General features: G+C 31.2%; 3 protein-coding genes and 2 pseudogenes across 3 annotated transcripts; all 5 read left to right on the plus strand.

Annotated features, from left to right (window-relative positions):
• The first annotated feature begins 5,341 nt into the window (after positions 1 to 5,341).
• On the plus strand, positions 5,342 to 7,926 carry LOC107412229 (auxin-responsive protein IAA16). The gene is made up of 5 exons (XM_016019954.4): positions 5,342 to 5,863; positions 6,761 to 6,987; positions 7,112 to 7,247; positions 7,364 to 7,425; positions 7,514 to 7,926. Exons 1-5 carry the CDS (start codon positions 5,556 to 5,558, stop codon positions 7,549 to 7,551), a joined length of 771 nt encoding a protein of 256 aa, XP_015875440.2. The 5' UTR covers positions 5,342 to 5,555; the 3' UTR covers positions 7,552 to 7,926.
• Positions 7,927 to 11,066: 3,140 nt separating this feature from the next.
• On the plus strand, positions 11,067 to 12,042 carry LOC107412231 (pro-hevein). The gene is made up of 2 exons (XM_016019957.4): positions 11,067 to 11,559; positions 11,678 to 12,042. Exons 1-2 carry the CDS (start codon positions 11,119 to 11,121, stop codon positions 11,900 to 11,902), a joined length of 666 nt encoding a protein of 221 aa, XP_015875443.2. The 5' UTR covers positions 11,067 to 11,118; the 3' UTR covers positions 11,903 to 12,042.
• Positions 12,043 to 15,391: 3,349 nt separating this feature from the next.
• On the plus strand, positions 15,392 to 16,274 carry LOC107412192 (pathogenesis-related protein PR-4). Its single transcript, XM_016019909.4, has 2 exons — positions 15,392 to 15,727; positions 15,957 to 16,274. The coding sequence occupies exons 1-2, from the start codon at positions 15,470 to 15,472 to the stop codon at positions 16,125 to 16,127; spliced, it is 429 nt and encodes a 142-aa protein (XP_015875395.1). The 5' UTR covers positions 15,392 to 15,469; the 3' UTR covers positions 16,128 to 16,274.
• Positions 16,275 to 18,082: 1,808 nt separating this feature from the next.
• LOC107412128 (pathogenesis-related protein PR-4-like) lies at positions 18,083 to 19,479 on the plus strand (annotated as a pseudogene).
• A 1,858-nt stretch (positions 19,480 to 21,337) lies between these two features.
• On the plus strand, positions 21,338 to 23,219 carry LOC107412129 (wound-induced protein-like; annotated as a pseudogene).
• The last annotated feature ends 3,325 nt before the right edge of the window (positions 23,220 to 26,544 follow it).

Genomic DNA, 26,544 nt, shown 5'->3' on the forward strand with positions numbered 1-26,544 from the left:
TTTGATCCTTAAAACAAAAACTTATATCTGAAAAGGATCACAGACACAAAGGGTCCACTATTTTCATTGGTTTTGTGACATCACCTTTATGAACTTCTCTTTAGACTTTACCCACTGGTTGGGGTCTACCCCTCCAATAATGACCAGCCCATCAACGCCCCGCTCTTCTGGCTCGACCAAAATGGGCCCCGAAGTGAGAGATTTAGCGTGTGCATGGTAAGATAAGGATGAAATTCTCCTGTTTTATTTTTTTTTTTTCTGTTTTTATTTTTCTCTCATCAGTAATAGAATATCATTTTATTATTAAAAAATAAAAAATAGAATGTCATTTTATGTTAAAAGAATAGTTACTCTTTTAGTAGTTTATTTTTCTTTTTTTCTCTCACCATATGGTATAATACATTAATATGTAAATACATATCCTGAACTCTTTAAATGTTTTTTGTTAAGATCGCTACCTCAAAGAATCCGGGGGCAGGGTAGGAGGGAGACAAACCCACTCGTGACCTTCAAAACAGCCACGTAAAGGCTTTCATTATCGCATTTAGGATTGGATGTCAATTTCTATGGAAAAAAATGTACAAATTGGTTGTGTTTGCTTTTATGTTTTGTGTTTTGCTGCAAATTTCTAGCATCTACATATATATATATATATATATATTTGGAGAGAGAGAGAGAGAGAGAGAGAAATAAGAGACAGTGGAATTTGCTTTGCTGTGCCTAATCAAACATTGCAAGATTGCCCAACTTCGTTTTCCTTGAAGGTATAAAATTTGTGACACTTTAATTTTAATTAATTTCATACTCAATTAGCAAAATAGATACCAGAAATATATTTTTGTACATTTTTAAATTTTTTTATTTTTGAGCATTATAAAATATTTCTAAGTTCCAATTTTTTTATAATTTAAATTTATATTTTTATCATAGAAATAAAGATATACAACTATTAAAATTATAATTTCCGTTATTTGTGAAAAGTTTAACCGCTGCATTTTCAACAACTATTCTATATCTTTTATGTACGAAAATTAAATAGAAACATTAACAAAATATCGCGACGTGGGACTTGGTTTCAATTAGTTTTTACCACACATTTAAAAAAAAAAAAACATCCAGGAACACTGAATGAAATTCGTTTGCACCAAATACCAATGAATGAAATTAATTTGTGAGCACCGCAAATTTATTTACCCTGGCTAATATTTTGGCTTTATTTGTGAGTAGTGCCCCAAGTACACAACACGTACAGCTATTTTACACTTAAAATTATACAGTATATGTTTAACGTGGGTTCCAATTTTTCTTTTGTTTTTTTACACATCGACGTGACATTTTACCATTGCATAAGATTGAAAGCCAATAAAGTCAAAATTAGGAAATTATGATTTTTTGGGACTCTTTGCTTTTAGGCTTTTTTAGATGTGACGATGCAGAGTCCAAACAAAAGGCAGTACAGTACGGATTAAAAAATATTAAAATAAAAAAGAGTACTGTTATGAAAAAGATGTTTAAACCGCAAGAGGGAAAATAAAATAAAATAAAAAAACCATCAGCATCAGCATATTAATGTCACACGTGTGGTGTCTGCAACGTGGACGGCGATGAAGTGGTTTTGATTGAGAGATCTGGTACCCATCCTAATACTCCACACGTGTGGGGTCTAGGATTTTGACAGTGGGCCTTTTCGATGTGGCCCATCTCCACACGGGTGCGTCTGACCGCGAATTGGTTGGCATGGGCCTTCTTTTTCTTTTGTTTGGTTCAGGCAAGTCCTTGTCATGCTTGCTTTTCTGTGTTTTGTCAGCTTTTATCAGCAAATTCAATACTGATTAAGCAGCTTGTCCGCTATGCATGCATTTAATTCATGCATATCCATGTCCATCTGCATATCCATAGGTACAATACCCATTTTCCATATCCATATTATATCATGCCCATGAGCTACTAAAAACCATAGCACCATTTTTTTTCTTTTTCATATTTTGAATTATATTTTTTAATAATTCAAACTTAGATTCTATTTGGAATAATGGAAACTCCTTTTTTTTTTTTTTTTGTAATGCGCTTTTGGTTATAATTTATGAATTATATTTTTTAATAATTCAAACTTAGATTCTATTTGGAATAATCAAAAGTCCTCTTTCTTTCTTTTTTTTTTTCTTCTTTTTTTCTTTTTTTTTGTGTAATGCGCTTTCGGTTATAATTTACAAGTTTTTTTTTGAAAACCTAAAGTTATTCTAAAATACTGTCTGTTTTTAAAACTTAAAAACGAAAACCATAGTAAACGAAGACTTTGCAAGAGTAAGTCATGAGTCCAAGTCCTACTTATATTACTTTATTTCCTTTTTTTTTTTGGGTTTTGGATGAATAACGGTTTATTTTCTTATTCATTATTATTGGACAGGAATATGCAAACATTTGTTAGTTTCCATGTTTAAGTCTTTAATAAAAAAGGCATGCTTCAATTTGAATTGGTATTTGGATTATAATTACAACTATATTGTACATATAGCTTTAAACTTTCTGATGTTTGACCCTACTTTTCCAAGTCCTATTCCGTGTGATTAAATTTGAATAATTTGAAGGTGATATCTTTTAATATGAGTAATAGGTCAATTTTTTTTTTTAACATATTAATGCTGTTCCATCATGGTCATATTTATGCTTATAATTTCATTGAAATGGGTCCATTTCATGGATGAGCTTTAAGAAAACGACCTTATCTTCGCACGAGTAATGTGGGGTTAAAAGAGTTCTGTATCCTTAACACGAATTCAATGAAGTCTATCATATATCAAGTTGGATTAAGAACTCTAATTATAAAGTTAGCTTTTCCAAAAAAATTAATACATTGTTTAGAGAGCCATTTAGGAACATATCAAATCAATAGTCAATAATACTAATAAACAAAACTCACATAAAAAGCTGTTAATTTTGAAAGTGAGGTGACAAATATCAATTGACAAATAACAAAAATAACAATGAATACATACTGAATAGCTTTGAAGTAAACCTCAGCAATAATTTAAAAGGAAATATGAAAAATTAAAGCCAAATGTTCCATGAAAGAAAATAAAAACAATAATTCGATTTTTCTACTTAATTTACATCAAGGAAACCATTTCAAGTGCTAATCAATATTCAACAATTCAAATCACTACTCAATTTCAGCAAAAAAGAAAAAAAAAAAAAAGAAAAAAAAGTTACCCTGATAGGTAAATTCACTGATAGATCCGTCATAAATCTTTTCACTTCTATCGAACGAAAAAAAAAAAAAAAAATCACAAATCTTTTTACTAGCTAAATTACCTGTAAAATCAATCACATGAAAAAAAAATAATAACAATAACACTTTTTTTTTTCACGAAGGAAAAAAAAAAAAATCTAGTTTGTTTTTCCAACCCAATACGTGTTGTTTTCCTAAGCATGTCGGTAAAGCATGTGATTAGAAGCTAAGAATATATGTATATAATTATAATACATGCAAGGATTGTGGGACAAGCAAAGCTGCAATGTTCCTCTCCTCGAGCACATCGGTTTCCTCTGTTTGAGTTGACTTTTACCACGCTTTCTCCTCGTGGGGTCCAGTAATCCACCTCTCTCTTCCGTTGATACCTTGAAGGTTCACAGCAAAATCATCAGGTGAGAGTCCCATCTGTCTCGTGCACACAAATGCTATCATATGGTGCCGCACCACAGGAAAGCTGCCCATCCAACCTTTCAAAATTTCTGTGAAAATTTAAACACTAGGAAAAACAAATAATAAGGGGAAAAATTTTATTTTTTTAATAATAACGAAAAAGTTTGCAACGTTATGGTAGGCCTTAAACAACCTGGATATTTGGAATTTGCATTTTATTTATTTATTTATTGTTTATAAATATTTATTTAGGCCAATCTTATTTTTGTTAGAAAAAAGTTAGAACCATCCATTCATTTATGTGATGTTCTTTGAATGGACACCACACAAAGTGGAGATGAGGATAACTATTACACCAAGAATTGAAAAGATTTTGATGGAGCTGCACTAAATCCTTATCTCTGATCATATCATATAGTATACGAAGTAGTGATTGAATATTTATGAAGATGAATTTACTAGTATATATATATTTATATATATAGAGTTACCAATATATATATATTTTTATATATGTATCAATTTCATTTGCATGCCTTAACATATTGGTGTACAAAATATTTATCCTGCATGTATATATATATATATGTATATAAATAATTAATACGGTTTATATGCATGCATGTACCATGCATATAAGGATGAATTTTTTATTGTATGTTATAAAAATCCCTCGTTTTTACACTATAAACTTAGACAATGGATATTACGACACTAAAATGCAAAAGAAACAATCATATTTTCCATTAAAGCACAATATTAGTCTTCTTTTCAGGTGTGGATTTTACTTTGTTAATTTTAGAGTAAATCAATCGCAAATGTCATATATATATATATATATTCGTGGTAGGTTTTTTTTTCTCACCGTACCTTTTTGTAATGTATCTAGAAATAATGCATTTTTTTTAATCAAGTATCTAGAAATAATTTGACTAGATTAATTTCTTAATTTATACTAATATTTTGGCATATATCTCAGAAAACTTTCGAATGTGGAAAAAGCATACTATAATTCCTCTTAGTTAATTAATTATTTATGTGAAGCATATGTAAATGTTATAGAAGATGTGTCGATTTGTTACTTGGTATTGAATTTACAGTTGCTTTAAGGAGTACCCATGAAGCATAATGTCGTTGAAAAAACTAGCTACACAACGAAAGTTGTGGCAAATAAAAGAGGGACAGGAAAAAAAGTTAAAAGGGGACAAGTGTAGTGGGCTAAGCACTTTTTGGTACAAAGAAAAAAAATGAAAAGAAACAAATTTTTTTTTTTAATAAAAATAGAAAAGATTCTCAAAAAAAGAAGAATGAAAAAAAAAAGAAAAAGAAAAAAGAAAAAAGAAGAAGATAAATATCTACCCGAGAAGAATTTTTTTTCAAAAAAATATTTCTGTTTTACATAAATATATATTAATTATAAAAAAAATTTGGAAATGCAAAAATTGTGGGTACGTATATGATTGGCGGTGGAGGCTAGGAAACAAATGAAAGGCAAATTAAGCAGCGCCAAGTTGTCATGATGTCCACTTGCCTATAAGCACAATCATTCGAAAATGACGTCATCCATGACATCACTACCCCGACAAAAGGTCACCCCGGGAAAACCAATCCAACGAACTCCACCCTCACAACGTGGCAATATCTGAATCGTCCAAAGTTTTCCCAAAAGGATTTCCCCAACGAAATACCATACATTATCACACATCCGGACCCATTTGGTGCTCTTCCAAAACCTTTCACACATTTTTTTCTACTCTTTTCTTTACTTCCCTTCTTTCTTATTTTCCTTGCGTCCTTCTTCACCAACAACAACAACAACAAAACCAAAACAAAAACTCCCAAAAAATAAAAATAAGAACAGAGAGATTGAAATTCTAAAAGGAAAGGGGAAATTAATTAGGGGCGATCAGCGATGGGTGTGGAGGACGAGAAGTACATCTTAATCAATTTCGAAGAGACCGAATTGCGTCTCGGGTTGCCGGGTGGAAATGGATCCAGCGAGATTATCAGAGATCAGGAAGCGGCGGCTTTGAAGTTGAACAATATTAATGGAAAAAGAGGTTTCTCGGAAACCGTGGTTGATTTGAAGCTCAATCTTTCCTCCAAAGACAAAGCTGTTGTTGATTCCGATAATTCAAATAAAGTTCTTCACCAATCCAAGCCTGTTAATGCTGTTTCTTCTTCTAACAATGATATTACTGCCAAACAGCCTCCTTCAAAGTACGTTTCATTTTCTTATTTTTAATGGTCAATTAGTTTAGCTTCTGGCACTTTCTTTTTCTTTTTTCTTTTTTTCTTTTTTTGAAGATTAAACACCAATTTTGATGAGTTTAGAATTTTAATTTTTTGCAGCTTGTTTAAGTTGAACAATGGGCACCATACAAATTCTAGAAAATATTATTTATATTTATAAGCTTGTTTAAATTAATAAGAAAAATAGAGGAAGATTTATATATATATGTGTGTGGTAAAATATTTAGGATTAATTAAAATATTAAAATCCATGAAGTGGGTAAGAATGGACTTTAAATATATATATATATATATATATATATGTGGGGTATTAAAAAATTAGGTGCATGGTAACCACGCAAACAATAAAATTGGCTTTTTTCGAAGGTTTTTGGTTGGTTGTCGGGAAGACAAAGTTAAAGAACAAAACATGTGGAATCTTATTAATATACTTTTTTATTCCTTTTCTCAACCACCATAGAAAATCATTTCCATGTTTATTGTTGATATAATTATTATTTCAATGGCAGTGGAACGACAACGAAAAAGTAAAAGATTGAAAAGGAAAAAAAAAGAAAAGAAGAAAAAAGAGAATCCTTTAGCAAAGTTTTGTCCAAATCAGGACAACTTGTCTTGAAATTGGAACATATCATATGCGTCTGGATATCCACATTACTATCACGCTTAATATTTAATTAATTAGCTTTAGTTGAAATTTAATAAATTTTTAGCAAAAAATAAAAATAAAAATTGAAGTTTAATATAAATAGAATTATAGGTCAATAATGGCCAACATAGAATAATAATTAAAAAAGGTAAAAGAAAGACAACGACAAGTCGTGATAACTAATGGGACCCACCCTCTCCTTTTGTAAAATTTTGCAGGGCGCAAGTTGTCGGTTGGCCACCCGTTCGATCATTCAGAAAAAACATCGTGGCCGTCCAAAAGAACACCAAAGATGAATCTGACAAAGCCAGTGGTAGCGGTGCTGCATTCGTAAAGGTTAGCATGGACGGTGCTCCGTATTTACGTAAAGTGGACTTAAAGTTGTACAAAAGCTACCAGGATCTGTCTGATGCTTTAGGCAAAATGTTCAGCTCTTTCACCATTGGTAAATCTATTTAATTTTGACAACTTTGCTATTATTATTATTATTATTAATTATTTTGAGAAAGATATATGATATAGTTTCTTAGTTTGGAATATTAAATTTTGTATTTGGTTATTTGTTGAAGGTAATTGTGGTTCACAAGGAATGAAGGATTTCATGAACGAGAGCAAATTGATAGATCTTTTAAATGGGTCAGAATACGTGCCCACTTATGAGGACAAAGATGGTGATTGGATGCTTGTTGGGGATGTTCCATGGGAGTGAGTTTCTGATCAATTTTTCTTCTTAATAAACTATTACTGGATTTTAAAACTAATTAAAACGAAATAATATTTTTCTGATTGATTGATCTATATCTTTTTTTGTTAATCTGCAGAATGTTTGTTGATTCATGCAAACGCTTGCGGATAATGAAAGGCTCTGAAGCCATTGGACTTGGTTAGTGTATATTTATGGTGCTGATTTATATATAGGTTTTGTAATTTACAGACCAATCAGCTAATTAATATTTGATTATGATTTGCAGCGCCAAGAGCAGTGGAGAAGTGCAAGAACAGAAGTTGAAGTAATATTATTTTGAAAAAAAAGTTTTTTTTTCTTTTTTTTTTTTTTTAACTTTTGTTTGGTTAAAATCCACTCTTCCCAGACACAATCAAATGGCCAAAAAAAAAAAAAGAAAAGAAAAAAGCAAACCGGTTCGAGAGGGATCGAGCACGGAGTTTGGAAGTGTCTCTCTGTATCATGCTTGAATGTCTTAATTTTGTTTTTGTTTATATTCCAAATGTTGAAGAAATTATTAAATGAGAGAAAGGTTTCGGAAATTTCTTAGAAAGACAAGAAAGTTAATAATGTAGAAGATCTATATTGTTCATAGCACCTTTTCTCAAGGCCTGTGTAACTTTGTTTAATTCTCAATGGCTTGTCTAATAATGTTGTCAAGTTTTATTTTCCTTTTTTTTTGTTTTTTTTTTTTTTAAATCAATAGTCATCGAGAGTGTTTTTTTGATTCCCTCCGCGAATATTATATAATGTGTTGTAAAAACATTATAATATAAATATATATAATTTTTTTATGTGGCGTTTGTCGGACGAGGTTCTTTACTTCTTTTGGACCATGCGTGCTAGGTTGTATATTATAAGAACAAATTTTAATATATATATATATATATATTGTGTGTTTGTGATTGCCTGAGGAGACAAGAATAATGAAAAAGATTCTAAATAAGCAGAAAGAGATAAGGTGGAGCATGGGCATGTGAACATTGTTGGAGCTTGCATTAATAATGTGGTGGACATGATTTAGTGGCACAGCTATTCACAATTTATTATAAATCCAACCTCAAAATGGCTGGCAATGGTGAGTAGGATATCAACTTTTATCATTTCTGATCCATATCCAAACCCATCTCATGGTGAGCCTTAATAATATCACATTAGATTTCAATTTAGGATTATTGCCCAAGAAAAAAATAGTATTACTATTGAATTGTCCCACACGAATATATTTCATGAGAATTATGCTCTTTCATTGATCAACATATATATTATCCACTGTACTTTCGTATCATAACAAATTGTTGTCAAAAAAATAAAAAAATAAAAAAATGAAAAAAATAAAAATGATATAAAGATTTCACCACTTAAAACAAGCTCTATGAGTCAATATTGCACATGATTACAAATATATGGTGAAAAAGATATAGAAAGAAGGGGAAGAAAGAGAATCAAATATATATATAAATATATATATATATAAATATATATATATATATATATAATATTCGTATAGCAGCAGATTGCAGAAGTGCAAGGTGCAAGGCATGGTTGGTTTGGTTCACTTGACCACGATTTCCAACACAAAACTAGGGATTTGCGTAGTTTGCCATTTCCTTTTCAAAGATTCTTAAAAATCCCATTTCAAGTTGATCGTTTATGTCTCTTGGCAGAGACAAAATCTCATTCTCGATCTCCCACCCAAATCTGGGGATTTTGCGAAGATTTTCTTTTTCTTCATCTCCCAACATAAAAGCTTGGGATTTGCAACCTGTTTTTTCCTTTTTAAGATTCGTTAAACATTACATCATGGAGAATATATTATTCTTCCTCTTTTTTAAGTAAGTGAAAAAAATTTTCTATTACCCCAAAAAAAAAAAAAAAAAGAAAAAAAAAAAAGGTGAAAACATTTTCTTATCAATTTTTATTTTGGATCTACCGAAAGTGAGAACTCTTCTAACTTTTGCACCACCTTATATATTAATGATATTAGCAAATATATATTGTTGATGATAATTAAGTCCTTACAAAATAACACTGTTATTGCTGTGCTTACATCTATTAATAGGGTGAATAGGTTGAAAATAATTCATTTTGCTTCTGTTTTTGATAAAAATTTCTATCATCTGGTATATACTTAGGGTATATTTTTTATTTTATGGAAAATATATGGAACTATAATCTCTATGCAATGTTAAAGGTTTTTTTCTTTAATTTTATAGTGAAAGATTTTATGCAGTGACATCCCAACAAGCCCTCCAATAAGCAGCTCAGAAAATCGAAGGAAAAAAAATAAAAAATAAAAAATAAAAAGAAAGAAAAAAGAACCTTGTCTATTTTATTTTAAATTTGCTAGGGCACAAGGGTACTTTAGTAAATTGACATGGTGTATTCAGAACTAAAGATGGTGCATATAGGACCACCCAATTGGACAGCATTCATTGGATTAGCCCAAAGCAAAATCTAGATTGTTGGCATTGGGCAGGCGTTTATCGTTGGCTCAGGTCGATGTGGGCCAAAATAAACGTCATGGATGAACTTATAGGCTAGACTGGATAAACCGATTCAAAATTTGATTTGAAGGGCCTAATATTACACCAAGTACCGAAAGATGGAATCTCATTTTGTGCTCTTACAATTGAAATGTTCAGACTAATTTAATTTCTATCAATTTTAATTGTTTGTCTTAATATGCATATTTATGTCGAATTCTTATGTAAAGATGATATTCCTTTTGGCAAACAATACAACTAGATTCCGATCAAAAAGTTTTGGAAAAACAGTAATTAGTGAATTGGGTAAAATATAATATAATATATATGAATAAGTATATAGTCTTAGCAATACAGCATATCATTGATTAGTCATCTCTCATGTATTATCTCATTTTGATGAATAAAAAAAGTTTGGAAGGATCGAGGTTTTATTTTTTATTTATTTATTTATTTTTTTAAGGGTAGAAGTTGGCATACTTTTACAATCCCAAGTAGTGAATTTATCTGCATTGACTAAGCAATGTGTATATTTATATACATTTATGTTTATAGTTCAGCTTAAGTTCCTTATTTGTTATATATATATATATATATATTTGGTGAATATCAAGTTCCTTATCTTTGTCACGTAAAGATAAGATCAAATTTCTTTCTGCACTTACCCATAAATTAAAAGGTCCCATGTGTAGGTGGAAAGGGGTCCCAGACACATGATGTATCACTAAACATATATTTTTCTTTTCTAGATTAACCTCTTACATTCAAAGGATACAGACACAAACTTAAAAAAAAGAAGAAAATAATTAAATGCCCCATCAACAACTTAAAAGAGATACATATACAGAAAAGAAAGAAAGGGACACAAGCTATCTAAAAAGACGATTAGAAAATAGCATGCTAAATAAGACTACCCTTCGTTCAATTAGATTGAGCCACATCACATGGGGCTGCTACGTTTTACCAGCAGATCTTGATCAACGAGATGGAAATTAAAGTTCTGATTCCCTCCATTCCTTTGACCACCTCTTTAATTTCTCTGCTCTTGGCTGACCTGATATTTTGTCCGTATTCTCTTAATTAACATTGATTTATAGTTAGCCGCCACAACTTGTACATTTTTTTAATAATTCAATTGCATAGACCACTCTGTACCATTGGATTAACTGACTAATTTCTAAAACCACTGCCATCCCGAGGACCATCCAACAGTCCCAGTTACTAGCTCCTTGATCTTATCTTAAAAAAACAAGGATATTTACATTGAGTGTCACATCCGGAAAGATTACTATATAATACAACCAAATCTTGCATATCACACATATCCAAAAAGTTGGAAAAAGAAAAAAAAAACAAGAAGGAAAATATGGGAAAACTTAGCCATTGTGTGTTTTTGGTATTGCTATTATGCTTAGTTGCTGGTGCAGCAGCCCAGCAATGTGGCAGAGATGTTGGTGGCAAAACTTGTGATGGAAACCTTTGTTGCAGCCAGTATGGCTGGTGTGGCAGCACTGAAGAGTACTGTTCTCCCTCCAAGAACTGCCAGAGCAACTGTTGGGGCGGCGGTGGCGGTGGCGGTGGCGGTGGCGGTGGCGGTGATAGCGGTGAAGGGAGTGCATCAAATGTGCGTGCAACCTATCATTACTATAACCCGGAGCAACATGGATGGGACTTGAATGCAGTTTCTGCTTATTGTTCTACTTGGGATGCTAACAAGCCCTATTCATGGCGTAGTAAGTATGGTTGGACTGCTTTCTGTGGCCCTTCTGGGCCTCGTGGCCAAGCTTCTTGTGGCAAGTGTTTGAGGGTAAGATTTAAATTTAATTAGTTGAACAGCTTTTATAATTAACTAGGCGATTCACTTATAAATATGTTATGGGGTTGAATTAATCTATGGATTTGTGTTCTGTATCATTTGTATGTAGGTTACAAATACGAGGACCGGGGCTCAAAAAATAGTGAGGATTGTGGATCAGTGCAGCAATGGAGGATTAGATTTGGATGTTGGGGTATTCAACCAATTGGACACTGATGGGAACGGTTATGCTCAAGGTCATCTCATTGTAAACTACCAGTTTGTCAACTGCGGAGATGGCCTGGATATTGTTAATCCTCTGCTTTCTATTATTGATCATGGTCTGATCAATTAAATTATTGGTTTTTCTCAATTTGACCCTTGTTGTTGAATAAGCAACTGCATGTATTAGCTTGTATTGGGAAATCAAGAGAGAGAGGGGGGCGGCTAATGATATGTTGGCATGATCGTTGAATTATATATTAAGATTATGTACCATCGTGTTATATGACTTTCCTTTTAAAAGACAAAACTATGTATCAGATAAAGATCTACAAATCCTTCTCTTCATAAAATATCTAACAAATGTTATTCACCAAATATATCTATATATATAAATATCTAACAAATGTTGTGAACAGCAGTTCAAGAAAAAGGAAATTAATCAGGAATATGTAGATATATCACCAAAACGACAATATATACTAATTTATCAATTCATCATCAACTCAGCTGCATGTATCCATTGCTCTGCCTGTGATACTGTTGTAGGCCAAGCCTCGTACGGCAAAAGCTGGGAAAGAGCTACAGATTCGATCGGTACTGGTCTGCATTCTAGGTGTATGTACGTGTGGCTCTTCCTTGCCTTACCTTACTTTCCTTCCAGTGCTATTCATTTTTAATGCCCTTCATTGCAGTAAAAATCAAGGTCAGTAATTTAAGGGGGATGAGCTTGGGCTATATATTTGGAGGGCGTTTAAAAAATTTTGATAGAAATTGCAAACTTGTCAAGACATACACCCAATGGGGATGGGAAAGGGGAAGTTAAGCCTCATACCACTTGGTGGGATTTAGTGTGTATGGATCATGGGTTGGTTAATTTTGGTGGTGCTGTGGCCGAGAGCGGCAACAATGTGAAAGCCACTTACCATGACTATGATCCCCCAAACAAGAATTGGAGCTTAGAAGCTACTTACTGCGCCACTTGGTATGCCGATAAGTCTTTAGAATGGAGCAAAAGGTCAAAACCATGACTGATATTGTGGAAAATGTTTAAAGGTATGATTTTTTTTCTTTTCTAAATATAAATATATTTTCTTTCATTCTCAATGTTTTCTCAAATCTATTGTGATGGAAATCAAAATTACCACTCTAATTAGTCATGTATAGGTGACAAACAGGCTTAATTATTTCCGTCTATATATATATGCGTGTGTGTGTGTACATAGGTGACAAATAGAGACACGATAGATGAAATAAAAGTGAGAATCGTAGACAAGTGCAACATTATAATGGAGAAGGCCTGGATTTGGAAACGAGTGCGTTTTATCCAAAAAAAGATACTAATGGAAGAGGTTATCAGCAAGGCCATGCCTGATGGTCAACTACCGTTTTGTGGATTGCCATACTGGATAATTAATCCACGCTTCTAAATAAGATTAGAGTTGGTCCGTCGAAATTCATTTAAGGGCACTAAATAAAGATTGTAATTTATTATTTTTATTATGTAATGTGGGTTCGTGCGTAAATAATAAATATTAGCCAAAGTTAGCTCATAATCGGATTGCAGAGTGTATGTAATTCGGAGAGAGCTTGCTTTTGACCTTTTTAAAAGCATGTATAACTATGTATTTGATTCCAAGATAACCCTAAAAGAGTATATTTTTTTTCTTTTTTCCATAAAATTAACATATATATAGATATATATAGATATATAAACCAGTTCAAGCTAATAACACAGTGACAAGTTGTACCCTGACCAAAGCAAACAAGAAAAAACTGATGAAAAATTGTCCTCACTAACATCTTATAGCGGAAAAAAAAAAAAAAAATTGAAAAAAACATAATAGAAAGCCAAGACTACCCCTGTTATATATAATTATTATTATTATTGTTATTTGGTAAATATATCTCTGAGATATTTGAATGTTTAATTTTTACTTTTTACACATCCTTTTTATTCACGGGGATAATGGGAAAAATGTTATTGGGTGCATGAATCTCTAATTCGTACAAGCAGTCCTCCATTACGATTAAGAAATTAGACCAGAATGAGAAAGGAATATAATTATATTTGTCTTACTTTTTTGTATCATTTTACCGAATCGTCAAAGCAAGCAAATAGTGATTAACCTCATCCTTAAAGATAAAATAATTATATTTGTCTTACTTTTTTGTATCATTTTACCGAATCGTCAAAGCAAGCAAATAGTGATTAACCTCATCCTTAAAGATAAAAAGGAACCCCAAAAAAAAAATAAAAAATTAATAATAATAAATAAAGAAAGAAAGAAAGAAGACAAAGGAGTTTAAGTCCAGACAAACATACCAGTTCAATAACATATCTATCTTTTTTTGTTCTCATTGACAAAGTCAGAATTAACAAGACCAAAAAAAATAAAAATAAAAATAAAATAAAATAAAATTCTATGGATTTAGCTGGGAAAGAAGGACAAATAGAAGAAAAATAAGGAGTAAGTGCCAAATGTGAGACAAATTAACAATATGCAACTTTTGAGAAGATGTTCTTTTAAGGATTATGTCGTGCTTTTGCAAGCAGATTTTTCATCTCCAAACCTTGTATACGAAATTATGTGTTGGTTGATTGTATCTGGGGTTGATTTAATTACTTTGATGATGCCAAATTAAAAAGCCTAGCCTAACAGCGACCTATCATTTGCTCTCATCATTGATTATGTATATGGTTTTTGTTTGAATCTTATCAAACAACGGTCAAGCACAGTTACGTGGGCAGGGAAGTTCTAATGGACTCCGCTTCTAGACGAAGTTTTACTTTCGGGGTGTGGAATGGAAGATCCAACACTTAAAAATCCATTAATTATTGTAATTGGTGTACATAGTGTTTTTTAGTCTAATATACATATGTTAAACTCCATATATAAGAGAGAACAAAAACATAAATTCTAACATTTTTCCTTGTGTAATTCATTCCAAATGACTGAAGGTTACAAGTGTTTGTCCTATTGATCAACATATTTGACACTACTTTCTTAAAATCAAACATAACAACTTTGGGAACAAACAAATATTATTCAATCTTGTTGCAATGTCTTTGTTCTTTTTGGGAGAAATTCACAACTTCTTGTCTTCCGCACTGATAATTTCACTTTTATTTTATTTTATTTTATTTAAAAAAAAAAAAACCACTATGTTCAAAAGTCCTATAGAAACTACCTAATTTCGCGCCGTGATAGAAGAAATATACCATGTGTAGCAGTGTGTATGTTCCAATGTATTTATTTATCCTACACAGTTCCAAAACCAGATTTTGCCCTTTAGAATTAAGAGAGAGATTAATAAAACCTACAAACAAAAATAACACATATTTGAGTTGTCCAAGTTGACTAGTCCAGTCGATACCTCTTTATATAACTTTCCCGAACCTTCTCTTGTTTGCATTTTTCCGCGTCTGCATGCAGCATTGGCCAACTGGGCTATGCCATGTTCGTATTATATACATCATCAGTCAAGATGATATATATATATATATATATATAGAGAGAGAGAGAGAGAGAGAGAAATTTCATATAGCATACTCTTCAAACAACAAGGCTAGTCTGGTAAATTTGCAAATGGGATCCTCACCTTCTATAAATTGAAGCCACTTTCTGCACAAGTCCTCACAATTAATATCTCTACCTTATATCCTTTAGTAGTAATAATTGCAGAGAAAGATCAGAAGATGGGGAAGGTGAGCGCTTTGGTGGTGTTGATGATGTGCATGGTGGCAAGTGCTAGTGCACAGAGTGCCAACAATGTGAGAGCAACATACCATTTGTACAATCCGCAGAATATCAATTGGGATTATAACACTGCCAGCGTCTACTGCGCAACCTGGGACGCTAACAAGCCCTTGGAATGGCGTAAAAAATATGGATGGACTGCCTTTTGTGGACCTGTTGGGCCTCATGGCCAGGAGTCCTGTGGCAAGTGCTTGAAGGTATGTACAACTTTTTTTTGTTTTTCTTCTTCCTTTTATTTTTTTTTTCAGGTTCTCTTATAAGCAACAACCTAAAAATTAATTAAGTGGGAAAAGAGGATTTTATCATTACTAATTTCATTGTGAATGTATTCTTAAAGATGCAAATATTTTCAGTCTTTTGAGATCTAGAAAGTGTATGATTGATGGGCTATCTATATATATATATATATATATGGATCATGTGCAGGTGACGAACACTGGGACGGGAAAAGATGTAACAGTGAGAATTGTGGATCAGTGCAGCAATGGTGGGTTAGATTTGGATGTGAACGTGTTTAATGAGATTGACACCGATGGAAAAGGCAACGCACAAGGCTACCTTATCGTCAACTACGAGTTTGTCAACTGTGGAGACTAAAACATCTGCCTAATTTTAGTGTTTTAATCTCCTTCCTAATAATACTACAATAAAATGGCCATATGCTTCTTGAATCAAATAAGTTTTTGATTGTAAATTTTGAATACTTGGAAGAATGATAATGATATATATACCCTTCTTATTTAACATAGATAACATGCGTGAGCCTTTTTTTTTTTTTTTTTTTGGTTACTTTTATAATATAAGTGAACTTGATTATTTATAACCATTAGATTTGTGTGATTATATATAATTTAGTAATAAGTTACATCAAATACATAATAATTTAATAGCTCCAAATGATTTATATATCTTGTATATCTTTAATATTAAAGATATGACTAGTGGATTTTATATAACTGTAATGATATGTAAAAAACATGTTTTCAACACAAAAATAAAAACATGTTAACATGTCAAATATTAAAGATATTATGTTAATTAATAATTTAAAACTCAAATTCTAACTCAGTAAATAATGATTTTTAATAATTGATATGTTAATGGATATTAAAATAGGGTGAACTATATTTCCAGTGTATAAAACTATTTATAAACACTTGCAATTATGAGTTTTTAATGAACTACTTAAGATATTTAAAGATCAAAATAAGGTTCCACCTGACTTAATGGTAGCTACCATGCATTAATAATTTTATTTATTTATTTATTTTTTTCACTTCTTCTTCTTGGGTTTACCATGCATTAACAGTTATACCTAGAATAACATTGAAGGTTTAACTTTCAACATATATATATATATATATATATATATAAAGGACCATCAATCTTGTCTTAATGTTTGATATTATCAAAAGGCTTTTTATACTGCAATAATTAATATTTCCAAGTAGTTACAAAAGTTGTATACCTTTTGTCCAGGGAAGGTTGGCAGAAAGAGCAAATAAAGGTTTCAGCGCCAAAAGTGAGGCACATATGCAACTTACAACTATGTACTCAGGAAATGTTAAGCTCTTTATGAGTTTTCAGGCTCTTGCATTCAAAATTCCCATTTTCCCAAGATTAACATACATTAATTTTACGATTCTTAAAAAGGAAAAAAAAAAAAAACATATATTAATTTTATGTGGGTTAATTTTACTTTTTCTATATGGGGTGGAAGAAAGGCCTAAAGCCAACACCAACATGCAATTTCTGCTCATCGTTGATATCTATATATATGGTTTATTTGAATGTTATAAATTCAACACTTACTGTGGTCGATCTAAGTTTGCATATGAACCTAAAATAATATAATAATAAAAATCAAATCATATCAAATCAAGTTTGTGTATGCGTGGTCTGGAAAATACTCATTGTATAAAGGATAACATAAAAGAACTCTGCTTCTAAAGTTAAAAAAAATGTATTATTCTCTGGCCGGAAGACTCTTTTAATACTTTTATCCATAAGTATAGGTGACGTACCATACATTCATATATTAAATACAAAAAACATCAATAATATTCCAATTAACATTATTTTTTTCCCATGCAATTTTCAGAATTAATGGAGTTTCCAAATTGTCCTTATATATTCAACACCAATTGAGTTGAGACTCTTCGTCAAAAGAAAAATCAACCACAGAGAAATTTTGCCAACATTATATTGATAATAAATCCATTTACAGTTTACACCCCATCAAGTCTTTTATCTACCAAAGAATTTAATTGAGTATCACTGTTGAAGAAGTAATATACTCCGGATATTCCAATGTATTAATCCTATACAGTTCCAAAATCAGGTTTTCCCCTTTAGGTAAAATAAGGGATATTATAAAAGCCATTTTTTATGACCTAAAAAATACCCACCACACCCACAAAACCCATGACCCATTTGATAAGTTTTCCAAATTGACCAATTCTAGACGGTACCACTCTCTTTCCTCCTCCTTCTCGGCATTGCATTAAGAGCGTTTCTCCTTGCCACAATAGCCAAGGGCTGTGTCTCTGTTTGCTCTGCCACACAAACCCAACAAAAAAAAAGAAAGAAAGAAGAACACACATCAAACATGTACGTAATGGATCAGTCTATAAGGTAGTGGGAAAATTTGAAAATTTCATTTCCATGGCCTACTTTTCCAACCACAAAGGCTGGTCTAGTAATTTTAATAAGGTTCTCCCTAATCCTTCTCCTCTATAAATTCAACCCATTTCTGCCACCACTTATCCTCAAAACTACTTCCAAAAAACAGAGAAGAAGAAGAAGAAGAAGAAAAATGGACAAGATGCAGGGGAAGATGGTAATGCTGCTAATTACCTGCTTGGTGGGCAGTGGGAGTGCTCAGAGTGCGAATAATCCGAGAGCAACTTACATTTGTACAATCCACAAAATATTGGGATACGATTTGTTGAGGGCTAGTGCCTTCTGCGCCACATGGGACGCAAACGAGACCTTGGAATGGCGTAGCAAATATGGTTGAACTGCTTTCTGTGGACCTGTTGGTCCTCGTGGCCAGGCTGCTTGTGGCAAATGCTTGAGGGTAATTAAAACCTTTTTTTTTTTTTATTTTTTTTTTTTTATTTTTTAAATTTTTTTCTTCTTGTTTCTTGTTGAATTTGATTTCATAAAGCTAGCTTTTTGGAAAGGCATTTTGCAGGTAACGAACACAGCGACAGGAGCTCAAGCACCAGTGAGAATTGTGGACCAGTATAACAATGGTGGGCATGATTTGGATGTCAATATCTTTAATCAGATTGACACCAATGGTAGAGGCCATGCTCGATGCCATCTTATCGTCAACTATCCAGTTTGTCAACCGCTAAGAGACTATGTTATATATATACAATATGAAAACTATTATAAATATTGCACGCTTCTTCGACTATGAAAGAAGTGTTGCTCTAAATGTAAACTTTTGACTATTTGGGAGAAGCGTTGGCTTTGGTAAATTACTAGGTGTATAAAGTTATAAAGGTTTGTTTAGGACGAGCTAAGTTGGACAGCATTCATTAGATCAGCCCAATTCAAAAACCTGTATGCTTGGCAATGGACAGTCAGATTATGGCAGGCTCTGGGTGGTTTGGGCTTAACCTGATAGAGAAGGATGAGCTCTATGGGCTGGATTTGATAAACTTGCTTGTGCGGTCCCATCATCACACCATACATGTGATTAGCGCTACAAAATACCGAAATCTTGCAATCGAAATGCTCTCCGGCTAATTTACTTTCTGTCAATTGCAATTGTTTGTCATTTGGCATTGTGGTTAATCTTTAATTTTATGTTTTTTTATTTAATTATATGTAATTTATTTCCTTCAAGTATGTGTTAATAGTAGTTTTAGCTAGTTATAAATTTTAAATAACTATTAAACTTAAATGAAAAGACAAACAAATAATAATAAAAAAAGTAAAAAGCAACCTAATTTGTAATTTGAGTTCAAAATTTTTTTTCCCCTTTTTTAACTTTATATTTAAGTCATATAATATTAGAATATACCATATCATTGAGTAGTCTATCTCTCATGTAATATCTTTGTCAAGTAAAGATAAGGTCAAATTTATTTCTATACTTATCCCATAGTTCAAAAAGTCCCAAAGTGGAGGTGGAAGGGGACCCAATACATGATGTGTTACCAAACTAATATTTGCTTTGCTAGATTAACCTCCTACATTCAAAGAACACATATACAAACTAAAAGAAAAGAAGAAAATAAATGAACACCCCAGCAACAACCTAAAGATGGAGATACATAATGGACAAGAAAGAAAGGGACATAAACTATCTAAAAATATGATTAGAAAATAGCATGTAAAATAAAACTAGCCTTCTTTGTGTTTAATTGAGCCACATCGCAAGGTATTAGCAACCCACCTTTTTTTTTTTTTCTTTTTGGCTTATATCATTACAATAATTTCTCTCAGTCGGTGTCTTAAATTGATGAGCTCCCATTCATAACAATAATATTTTTACAAGCAGATTTTGATAAGGAGATGGAAATAATTAAAGTTCTGATTCCCTTCCCTTCCTTTGACTGCCTCTTTAATTTCTCTGCTCTTTGCTCACCCTATATTTTGTCCATATTCTCTTAATTAAAATTTATTTCTAGCTAACTGCCACAACTTGGACATTTTTCACTCTGTACCATTGGATTGACTGACTAATTTCTAAAACCACAGCCATCCTGAGGACCAGGACCATATTACTATCACCTCAATCTTATCTTAAAGAACAAGGATATTTCCATAAACATCTACTAGAGTATTATAAAAATACAACTAAATCTGGCATATTAGGCATATCCGAAAGTTAGAAAAAACTAAATATGGGAAATTTTAGAGTTTGTTTGGCTATTTGTTTTTAAAATAGTTTTATATTCTATAAAATAGAAAATTATTTTTAAAATAAAAAATTATTTGTTTGGCTATCAATTTTCAAAAACAGTTTTAGAAAATAAATGGAAAAAAAAAATTTTGGAAAACAATAAAATGATGTTTCTATCTGTTTTGAAAATAATAAAATACATATTAATTTAATTTGTCTTATTCATCATCTTTTTTTTAGTCTGCATTTTTCTATCTTATAGAAAAAAAGTTGTAAAGAAAAAACATTATTTCAATTCTTTGGAATATTTTAGAGAGAGAAAATTGTAGAGAGAGAAAGATAGAATATTATATTTTGATAAATACATCCAATTAAATATTTTTATTTTCTTATTTTATCTTATTTTTTTTAATAGAACAACTTAAAAAATTAGCTATTTCTTTTATTTTTTAATCCTTTATAAGTTACATCAATTATTTTTTTTTTATTTTTTATTTTCCTTTCCTTTGTTACATACCTACTAGCCTTTTTATTTTTTTATTTTTTTTATCTTACTTCTTTTATTAGTTTTTTTTTGACAAATATTTCTTATATTAATTATTTATTTTGCTATTTTGTTTTTTTCCTTACTTTTCATTTTTTCCTTGTCAAATATTCTCTCTCTCTCTCTCCCCTATTTTGTTCTTTTTCCTAATTTTTCATTTTTTCTTTATTCCATTATTTTTTTCTTATTTTCCATTTCTATTAGTTTTTTTTTAATTTTTTTTTCAATTTTTACCTTTTTTTTTCATTGTTTTTCTATTTTTTTTTAAAGTTATTCTCTGTTTTTTCCCCTTTATCTCCATTTTTTATTTCCCCTTATCTCCCATTGTATTTATTTTTTTCCTTTTTATTGTCTATTTTTAATTTTACCTTTCATATGCAACAATGTCAATAAGGTCTAAACATGTGGTTTGATTATATTGGTAATATATAAAAGTTAATAGTTTTATTATTATGCTAATATAAGATTTTATGGATATTTATAGTTGGAAATATTATGTTAGATTTATAGAATTTAAATTTTTTAATTAATGCAAAATCCCGAATCCCAATAGTTATTTTATTTATGTATATACATTAATTTATTTGCTTGAAACTCACATTGAAAAAAGGATGTGAGCATTACAAGCTATTAGAAATTATATTTAACAAGTTGACTACCACTAGAGTGTTTTGTCATGCATCTATTAATGACCCACCTAATAGAAATGATAAGATGGAATTGGAGGCTAAAAGTGTATATGTTAACGCTAATCATAATGATCATTTTTATATCCTTGATAAATCAACATGCCATTTGAAGAAATGCACTGCATTATTCAGCAATTCTATCTCATCAAAAAAAATATTGATGAAATATATACAATCAACAAAAAAATTAGGAAAAAATTTCATATAAACCTCTTCAGATTTGTATTAATTTCAATTTAATCCTTAAAGTTTTAAAAATGTCATTATCTCCTTTCAGGTTTTAAACAATCTTCATTTTTATTTCCTATTATTTCATTCACACCCCTTAAAATAATTTTATCTGCATCCCCTATAATAATCTCAGTTGTAATTTTCAAAATCTAAAAGGCTAAATTAAAATTAATGTAAATTTGTGAGTTTAGATGAAATATTCCAAAAAAATATATAGCTATAAATATTATATATAACGTTAATCAATTAATAATAATTAAAAAAATTCAACAGAAAATAAATGTTATATTATATTTTGATATATATTTTATATATGTAATCCATTAATATGTGAATGCATTAGTATATATATATATATATATATTATATAAGGGTTATTGTATGTTAAAAAAAAAAAAATAGAAAAAATGAAAACTTTTTTAAAAAAAATTAAAAAATTTTTAGTCAAATATATTTTCTGTTTTTAGTTTTGAAAATTATTTCAAATATTAATGGCTAAACGCTCATTATTCTCATTAAATAGTAGAAAACAGTTTTCTATTTTTTATTTTGAAAATAATGTTTTAAAAATAAAAAATAAAAAACATGTTCAAACATGCCTTAGCCATTTTATGTTTTTGATATTGCTATGCTTAGGTGCTGGTGTAGCAGGCAATGTGGCAGACAAGCCGTTGGCAAAACTTGTGCCGGAAACCTCTGTTGCAGCCAGTTTGGCTGGTGTGGCAACACTGAAGATTACTGTTCTCCCTCCAAGAACTGACAGAGCAACTGTTGGGGCGGTGGCGGTGATAGCGGGGAAGGGAGTGCATCAAATGTGCGTGCAACCTATCATTATTATAACCCGGAGCAACATGGGTGGGACTTGATTGCAGTTTCTGCTTATTATTCTACTTGGGATGCTGGCAAGCCCTATTCATGGCGCAGTAAGTATGGTTGGACTGCTTCCTGTGGCCCTTCTGGGCCTCGTGGTCAAGCTTCTTGTGGCAAGTGCTTGAGGGTAAGATTTGAATTTAATCAATTAAACAGCTTTTAATTCACTAATTAATTCATAATATATGCAAATATATTATATGATTGAATTAGTATATGAAATCGTGTTTTGTATCATTATTTGTATGTAGGTTACAAATACGAGGCCATGAGTTCAAAAGAATGGTAAGGATTGTGGATCAGTGCAGTAATGGAGGATTAGATTTGGATGTTGGGGTATTCAACCAATTGGATACTGATGGAAACGGTTATGCTCAAGGTCATCTCGTTGTAAACTACCAGTTTGTCAACTGTGGAAATGGCCTAGATATCGTTAATCCTCTGCTTTCTATTATTGATAATGATCTAATCAATTAAATTATTGGTTTTCTTAATTTGACCACCCTTGTTATTGAATAAGTAACTGCATGCATCAGCTTTGCATTGGTAAATCAAGGTGGGGCCCGGCTAACGATATGTTGGCATTAATGTTGAATTATATTGCATATATATATCTATAGATATATATATATATAACGGAAATTCTATGGTGAGAACGATCCGTATGAAAACCACAGTATTAGTGACGGTTTTTCATAGTATTAACGACGGTTTCTTAGAAAATCGTGATCAATACTATGAAAAACCGTTACCAATGCTGTAGTCCGCATGAGAACCGTGCGCACCATAGACGAACTATATATATATGCATATACATATGTATGTACGTGTCATCATAAAAATGGGATCAATATTATGTATGACTTTCCCATTAAAATGACAACTATATGTATCAAAAAAAATAAATAAATAATACTTTCTCGATGATAAAATATCTAACATAAAATGAATAGCAAAGTAAAGAAAGAGATGGTTGAATATGAATTATGCGATTTAAGTTATTAATTACATGGTGTTAAAGAGAAAGGAAATTAATCAGATATCCCACCAAAAACGACGGTACAAATTAAAAATAGTACATATTGCATATGCGTGACAGTTGAAAATGAAATTTTAAACACAACAACAGATTATGCACGGGTACCAAACTATACTCTTACCAGCAAGTTTCCTTTTTTTTTTTTTTTTTTGGTTGAGACTACATCCAATGTATCAACCAGTACTATACTAGCAGCTAGCTCTTTTGAAAATTTCTTTTTTCCTATCATGGTGGTTAGAGCCGTACCTGAAATTTGTTACTCTTATACATGTTGGTCTGGTAATAAGGAAGAAGGTGGACCAGTTCAAGGTAACAATACCAATTATCAGGTTGATCATCATCTCGGATATTTCCTTTTCTCTCCGCCAGTGTAACTGTTGGAGATCACGCCTAGTACATTAAAAGCAGGAATCTATTAGTACTGTACTGATGTGGTTCAGTGCATGAATCATATAGTTACCACTAGGCATTTTAACCCTGCAGTAAAAATTAAGGTCAGTAACTTTAAGGAATGTGCATTGGGCTATGAATTTGGAAGGTGTTTTCAGAAATTTTGATAAGATAAAAAATATGCAACCAATGGGGATGGAGAAGTTAAACCTCCTATGGTTGGTGGGTGTATAAGTGTGTATGAATTATATTGCTGGTTTTGTTGGTGCTGTGGGGGGAGAGCAACAATAATGTGAGAGCCACTTACAATAATGTGGAACTTAGCCGGTAATGTTGGCCCTCAGGGCCCTGACCCTTGAGGATATGCTTTTAGATACATCAACATTTCATTCATTCCCAATGTAGGATTTGCTTGCTTGTTTTGGCTTTTAAATTACATGATCTTGGATGTGAATTAATAGGTGCAGGTAACAAACAGGGCAACGAAAGCTGAAGTTAAAGTGAGAGTCATCCGTCAGTGCAACAATGGAGGGTTGGATTTGGAAGCGTCTTTTAAAAACTCGATACCGATGGGAGAGGTTACCAGCATGGCCAATCATGGTCAAGTACCGTTTTGTGGATTGCCCAACTGGATAATCCATTCAAACTTATTTCTCTTCATCCACTAGTACTATCAACTTCTACATTTGTATGTATATATCAATCCGGCTCATTAGTCATTAGAGATAAAGTTGAAGTTATTATTCTCTTACCACGAAAACACAGACACACACCAAAAAAAAAAAAAAAAAAATGCATATTATTTCTTTTTGAAATCAATACAAATAAAAAAAAAAAAAAAAAAGAGAGAAGAAGAAAAAACTCACGAAGTTCTTTGTGTGATACAAGATTAAAAAACTAGGCACCTATTTATAAAACAATTTGACCACCAAATAAATTTAAGGAACAAATAAATTTTAAGAGGAGGCTGGACAGACCCCCACAGTTGATCCGTTGAAAATTATTTTTAACACTAAATAAGATTGTAGGTGGTGGAAAAAGGTTTTGCTTTTTAAAATTGTAGGTGTTGAAAGACGGTTTCGTTTTTTAAAGGGTTTCGTTTTTTAACTTTTTTTCTAAGGTAGGGTGCGTTTGTGCTTAAATATTAGGCAAAGTGTATGCAGTTTGGAAACAGCTTGCTTTTATCTTGTTCTGTTTTAAAAAGTCTATAAAGTATTAATTATATATATATATATATATATATATGTAAGGAAAATATTTAGTTATGTAAAATTATGTTATTTAATTTCAAGAAAACCCAAAAAGAGTTTGTGTTTAATTTTTTAGTAACACATCCACAAGCTGTTCCCTGCCTAAAGCTGGCAAGAGAAAACTGATAAAGAATTATCCAACCCAATTCCAGCAAAATTAATTTATTAAAACATTTATGAAATTTATTAACCAAACAATATAACAATAGATGTGATAATATTTGATTGTTTTTTTAATTCACTTATGTATTAAGGGTTCTCATTTTCATATTTAAATTATATAAATATACTAATTAATAATATTTTAATAAATGTAATTCGATAAAGATATTTTTAACATTACTCAGCCAATTCCCATCCATAAGGATTTGCTTTCAATTTTTATTTTATTTTATTATTTTTTATGATTTTTTTATTTTTATTTTTTTTTATTTCTGCTCATGTAGGATGGCTTAAATATTAGACAAAGTTAGCTCAAATGGGATTGCAAGAGGGTATGCAGTTTGGAAAGAGCTTGCTTTAATCTTGTTCTGTAATTCTGTTTTAAAGCCTATGAAGTATTGATGATATATATCTAAGGAAAATATATAGTTATATGAAATTATGATATTTGATTTCAAGAAAAAGGGTTTGTGTTTTTTTTTTTTTTTAATAAGCCAACCACAAATAGTTCCGTGCCTAGAGCAAAACAAGAAAAAAAACTGATAAAGAATTATCCAAGCTTGTCCCTATTCATAAGGAAATCTCTGCACTATTTTTATTTAGTTATATATTTTTGAAGGCAATCTCTGTGGTATTTGAATGTTCACTTTTTGCATCATCCTCTTTATTCCCGGGGATTATGGGAAAAATGTTGAATGGTGCGTGAATCTTCCCCTCGTACAAGCAATCCTTTTTTATTAGGATAATTGAGAAGTTAGGCCAGAATAAGGAATGAATATGATGAAAATTCTCCTTTCTGTCTCATTTTACTGAATCGTCAAAACAAGCAAATCAATTTGTGTTTAGCCTCACCACTAAAAAAAACAAGAAAAAAAACAAACGAAATGAATAAAAAAGAGGCCATGTCCACAAATACACGCGTTGAATACCAAATCCTTTTTTGTTTTTTGGTTTTTTTATTATTTATTTTGATTCTCA

The sequence above is a fragment of the Ziziphus jujuba genome, chromosome 10 (assembly GCF_031755915.1).
Source record: "Ziziphus jujuba cultivar Dongzao chromosome 10, ASM3175591v1".
In the NCBI taxonomy this organism is placed as follows: Eukaryota; Viridiplantae; Streptophyta; class Magnoliopsida; order Rosales; family Rhamnaceae; genus Ziziphus; species Ziziphus jujuba.

What these genes read in the sequence shown, in the direction of transcription:
- LOC107412229 (XM_016019954.4), top strand. Translation starts at nt 5,556, where the DNA reads ATGGGTGTGGAGGACGAGAAGTACATCTTAATCAATTTCGAAGAGACC. An exon ending in GCCAAACAGCCTCCTTCAAA is followed by an intron (nt 5,864 to 6,760) that starts GTACGTTTCATT and finishes AAAATTTTGCAG; the next exon opens with GGCGCAAGTTGTCGGTTGGC. An exon ending in CTCTGAAGCCATTGGACTTG is followed by an intron (nt 7,426 to 7,513) that starts GTTAGTGTATAT and finishes TATGATTTGCAG; the next exon opens with CGCCAAGAGCAGTGGAGAAG.
- LOC107412231 (XM_016019957.4), top strand. Translation starts at nt 11,119, where the DNA reads ATGGGAAAACTTAGCCATTGTGTGTTTTTGGTATTGCTATTATGCTTA. An exon ending in CTTGTGGCAAGTGTTTGAGG is followed by an intron (nt 11,560 to 11,677) that starts GTAAGATTTAAA and finishes ATTTGTATGTAG; the next exon opens with GTTACAAATACGAGGACCGG.
- LOC107412192 (XM_016019909.4), top strand. Translation starts at nt 15,470, where the DNA reads ATGGGGAAGGTGAGCGCTTTGGTGGTGTTGATGATGTGCATGGTGGCA. An exon ending in CCTGTGGCAAGTGCTTGAAG is followed by an intron (nt 15,728 to 15,956) that starts GTATGTACAACT and finishes GATCATGTGCAG; the next exon opens with GTGACGAACACTGGGACGGG.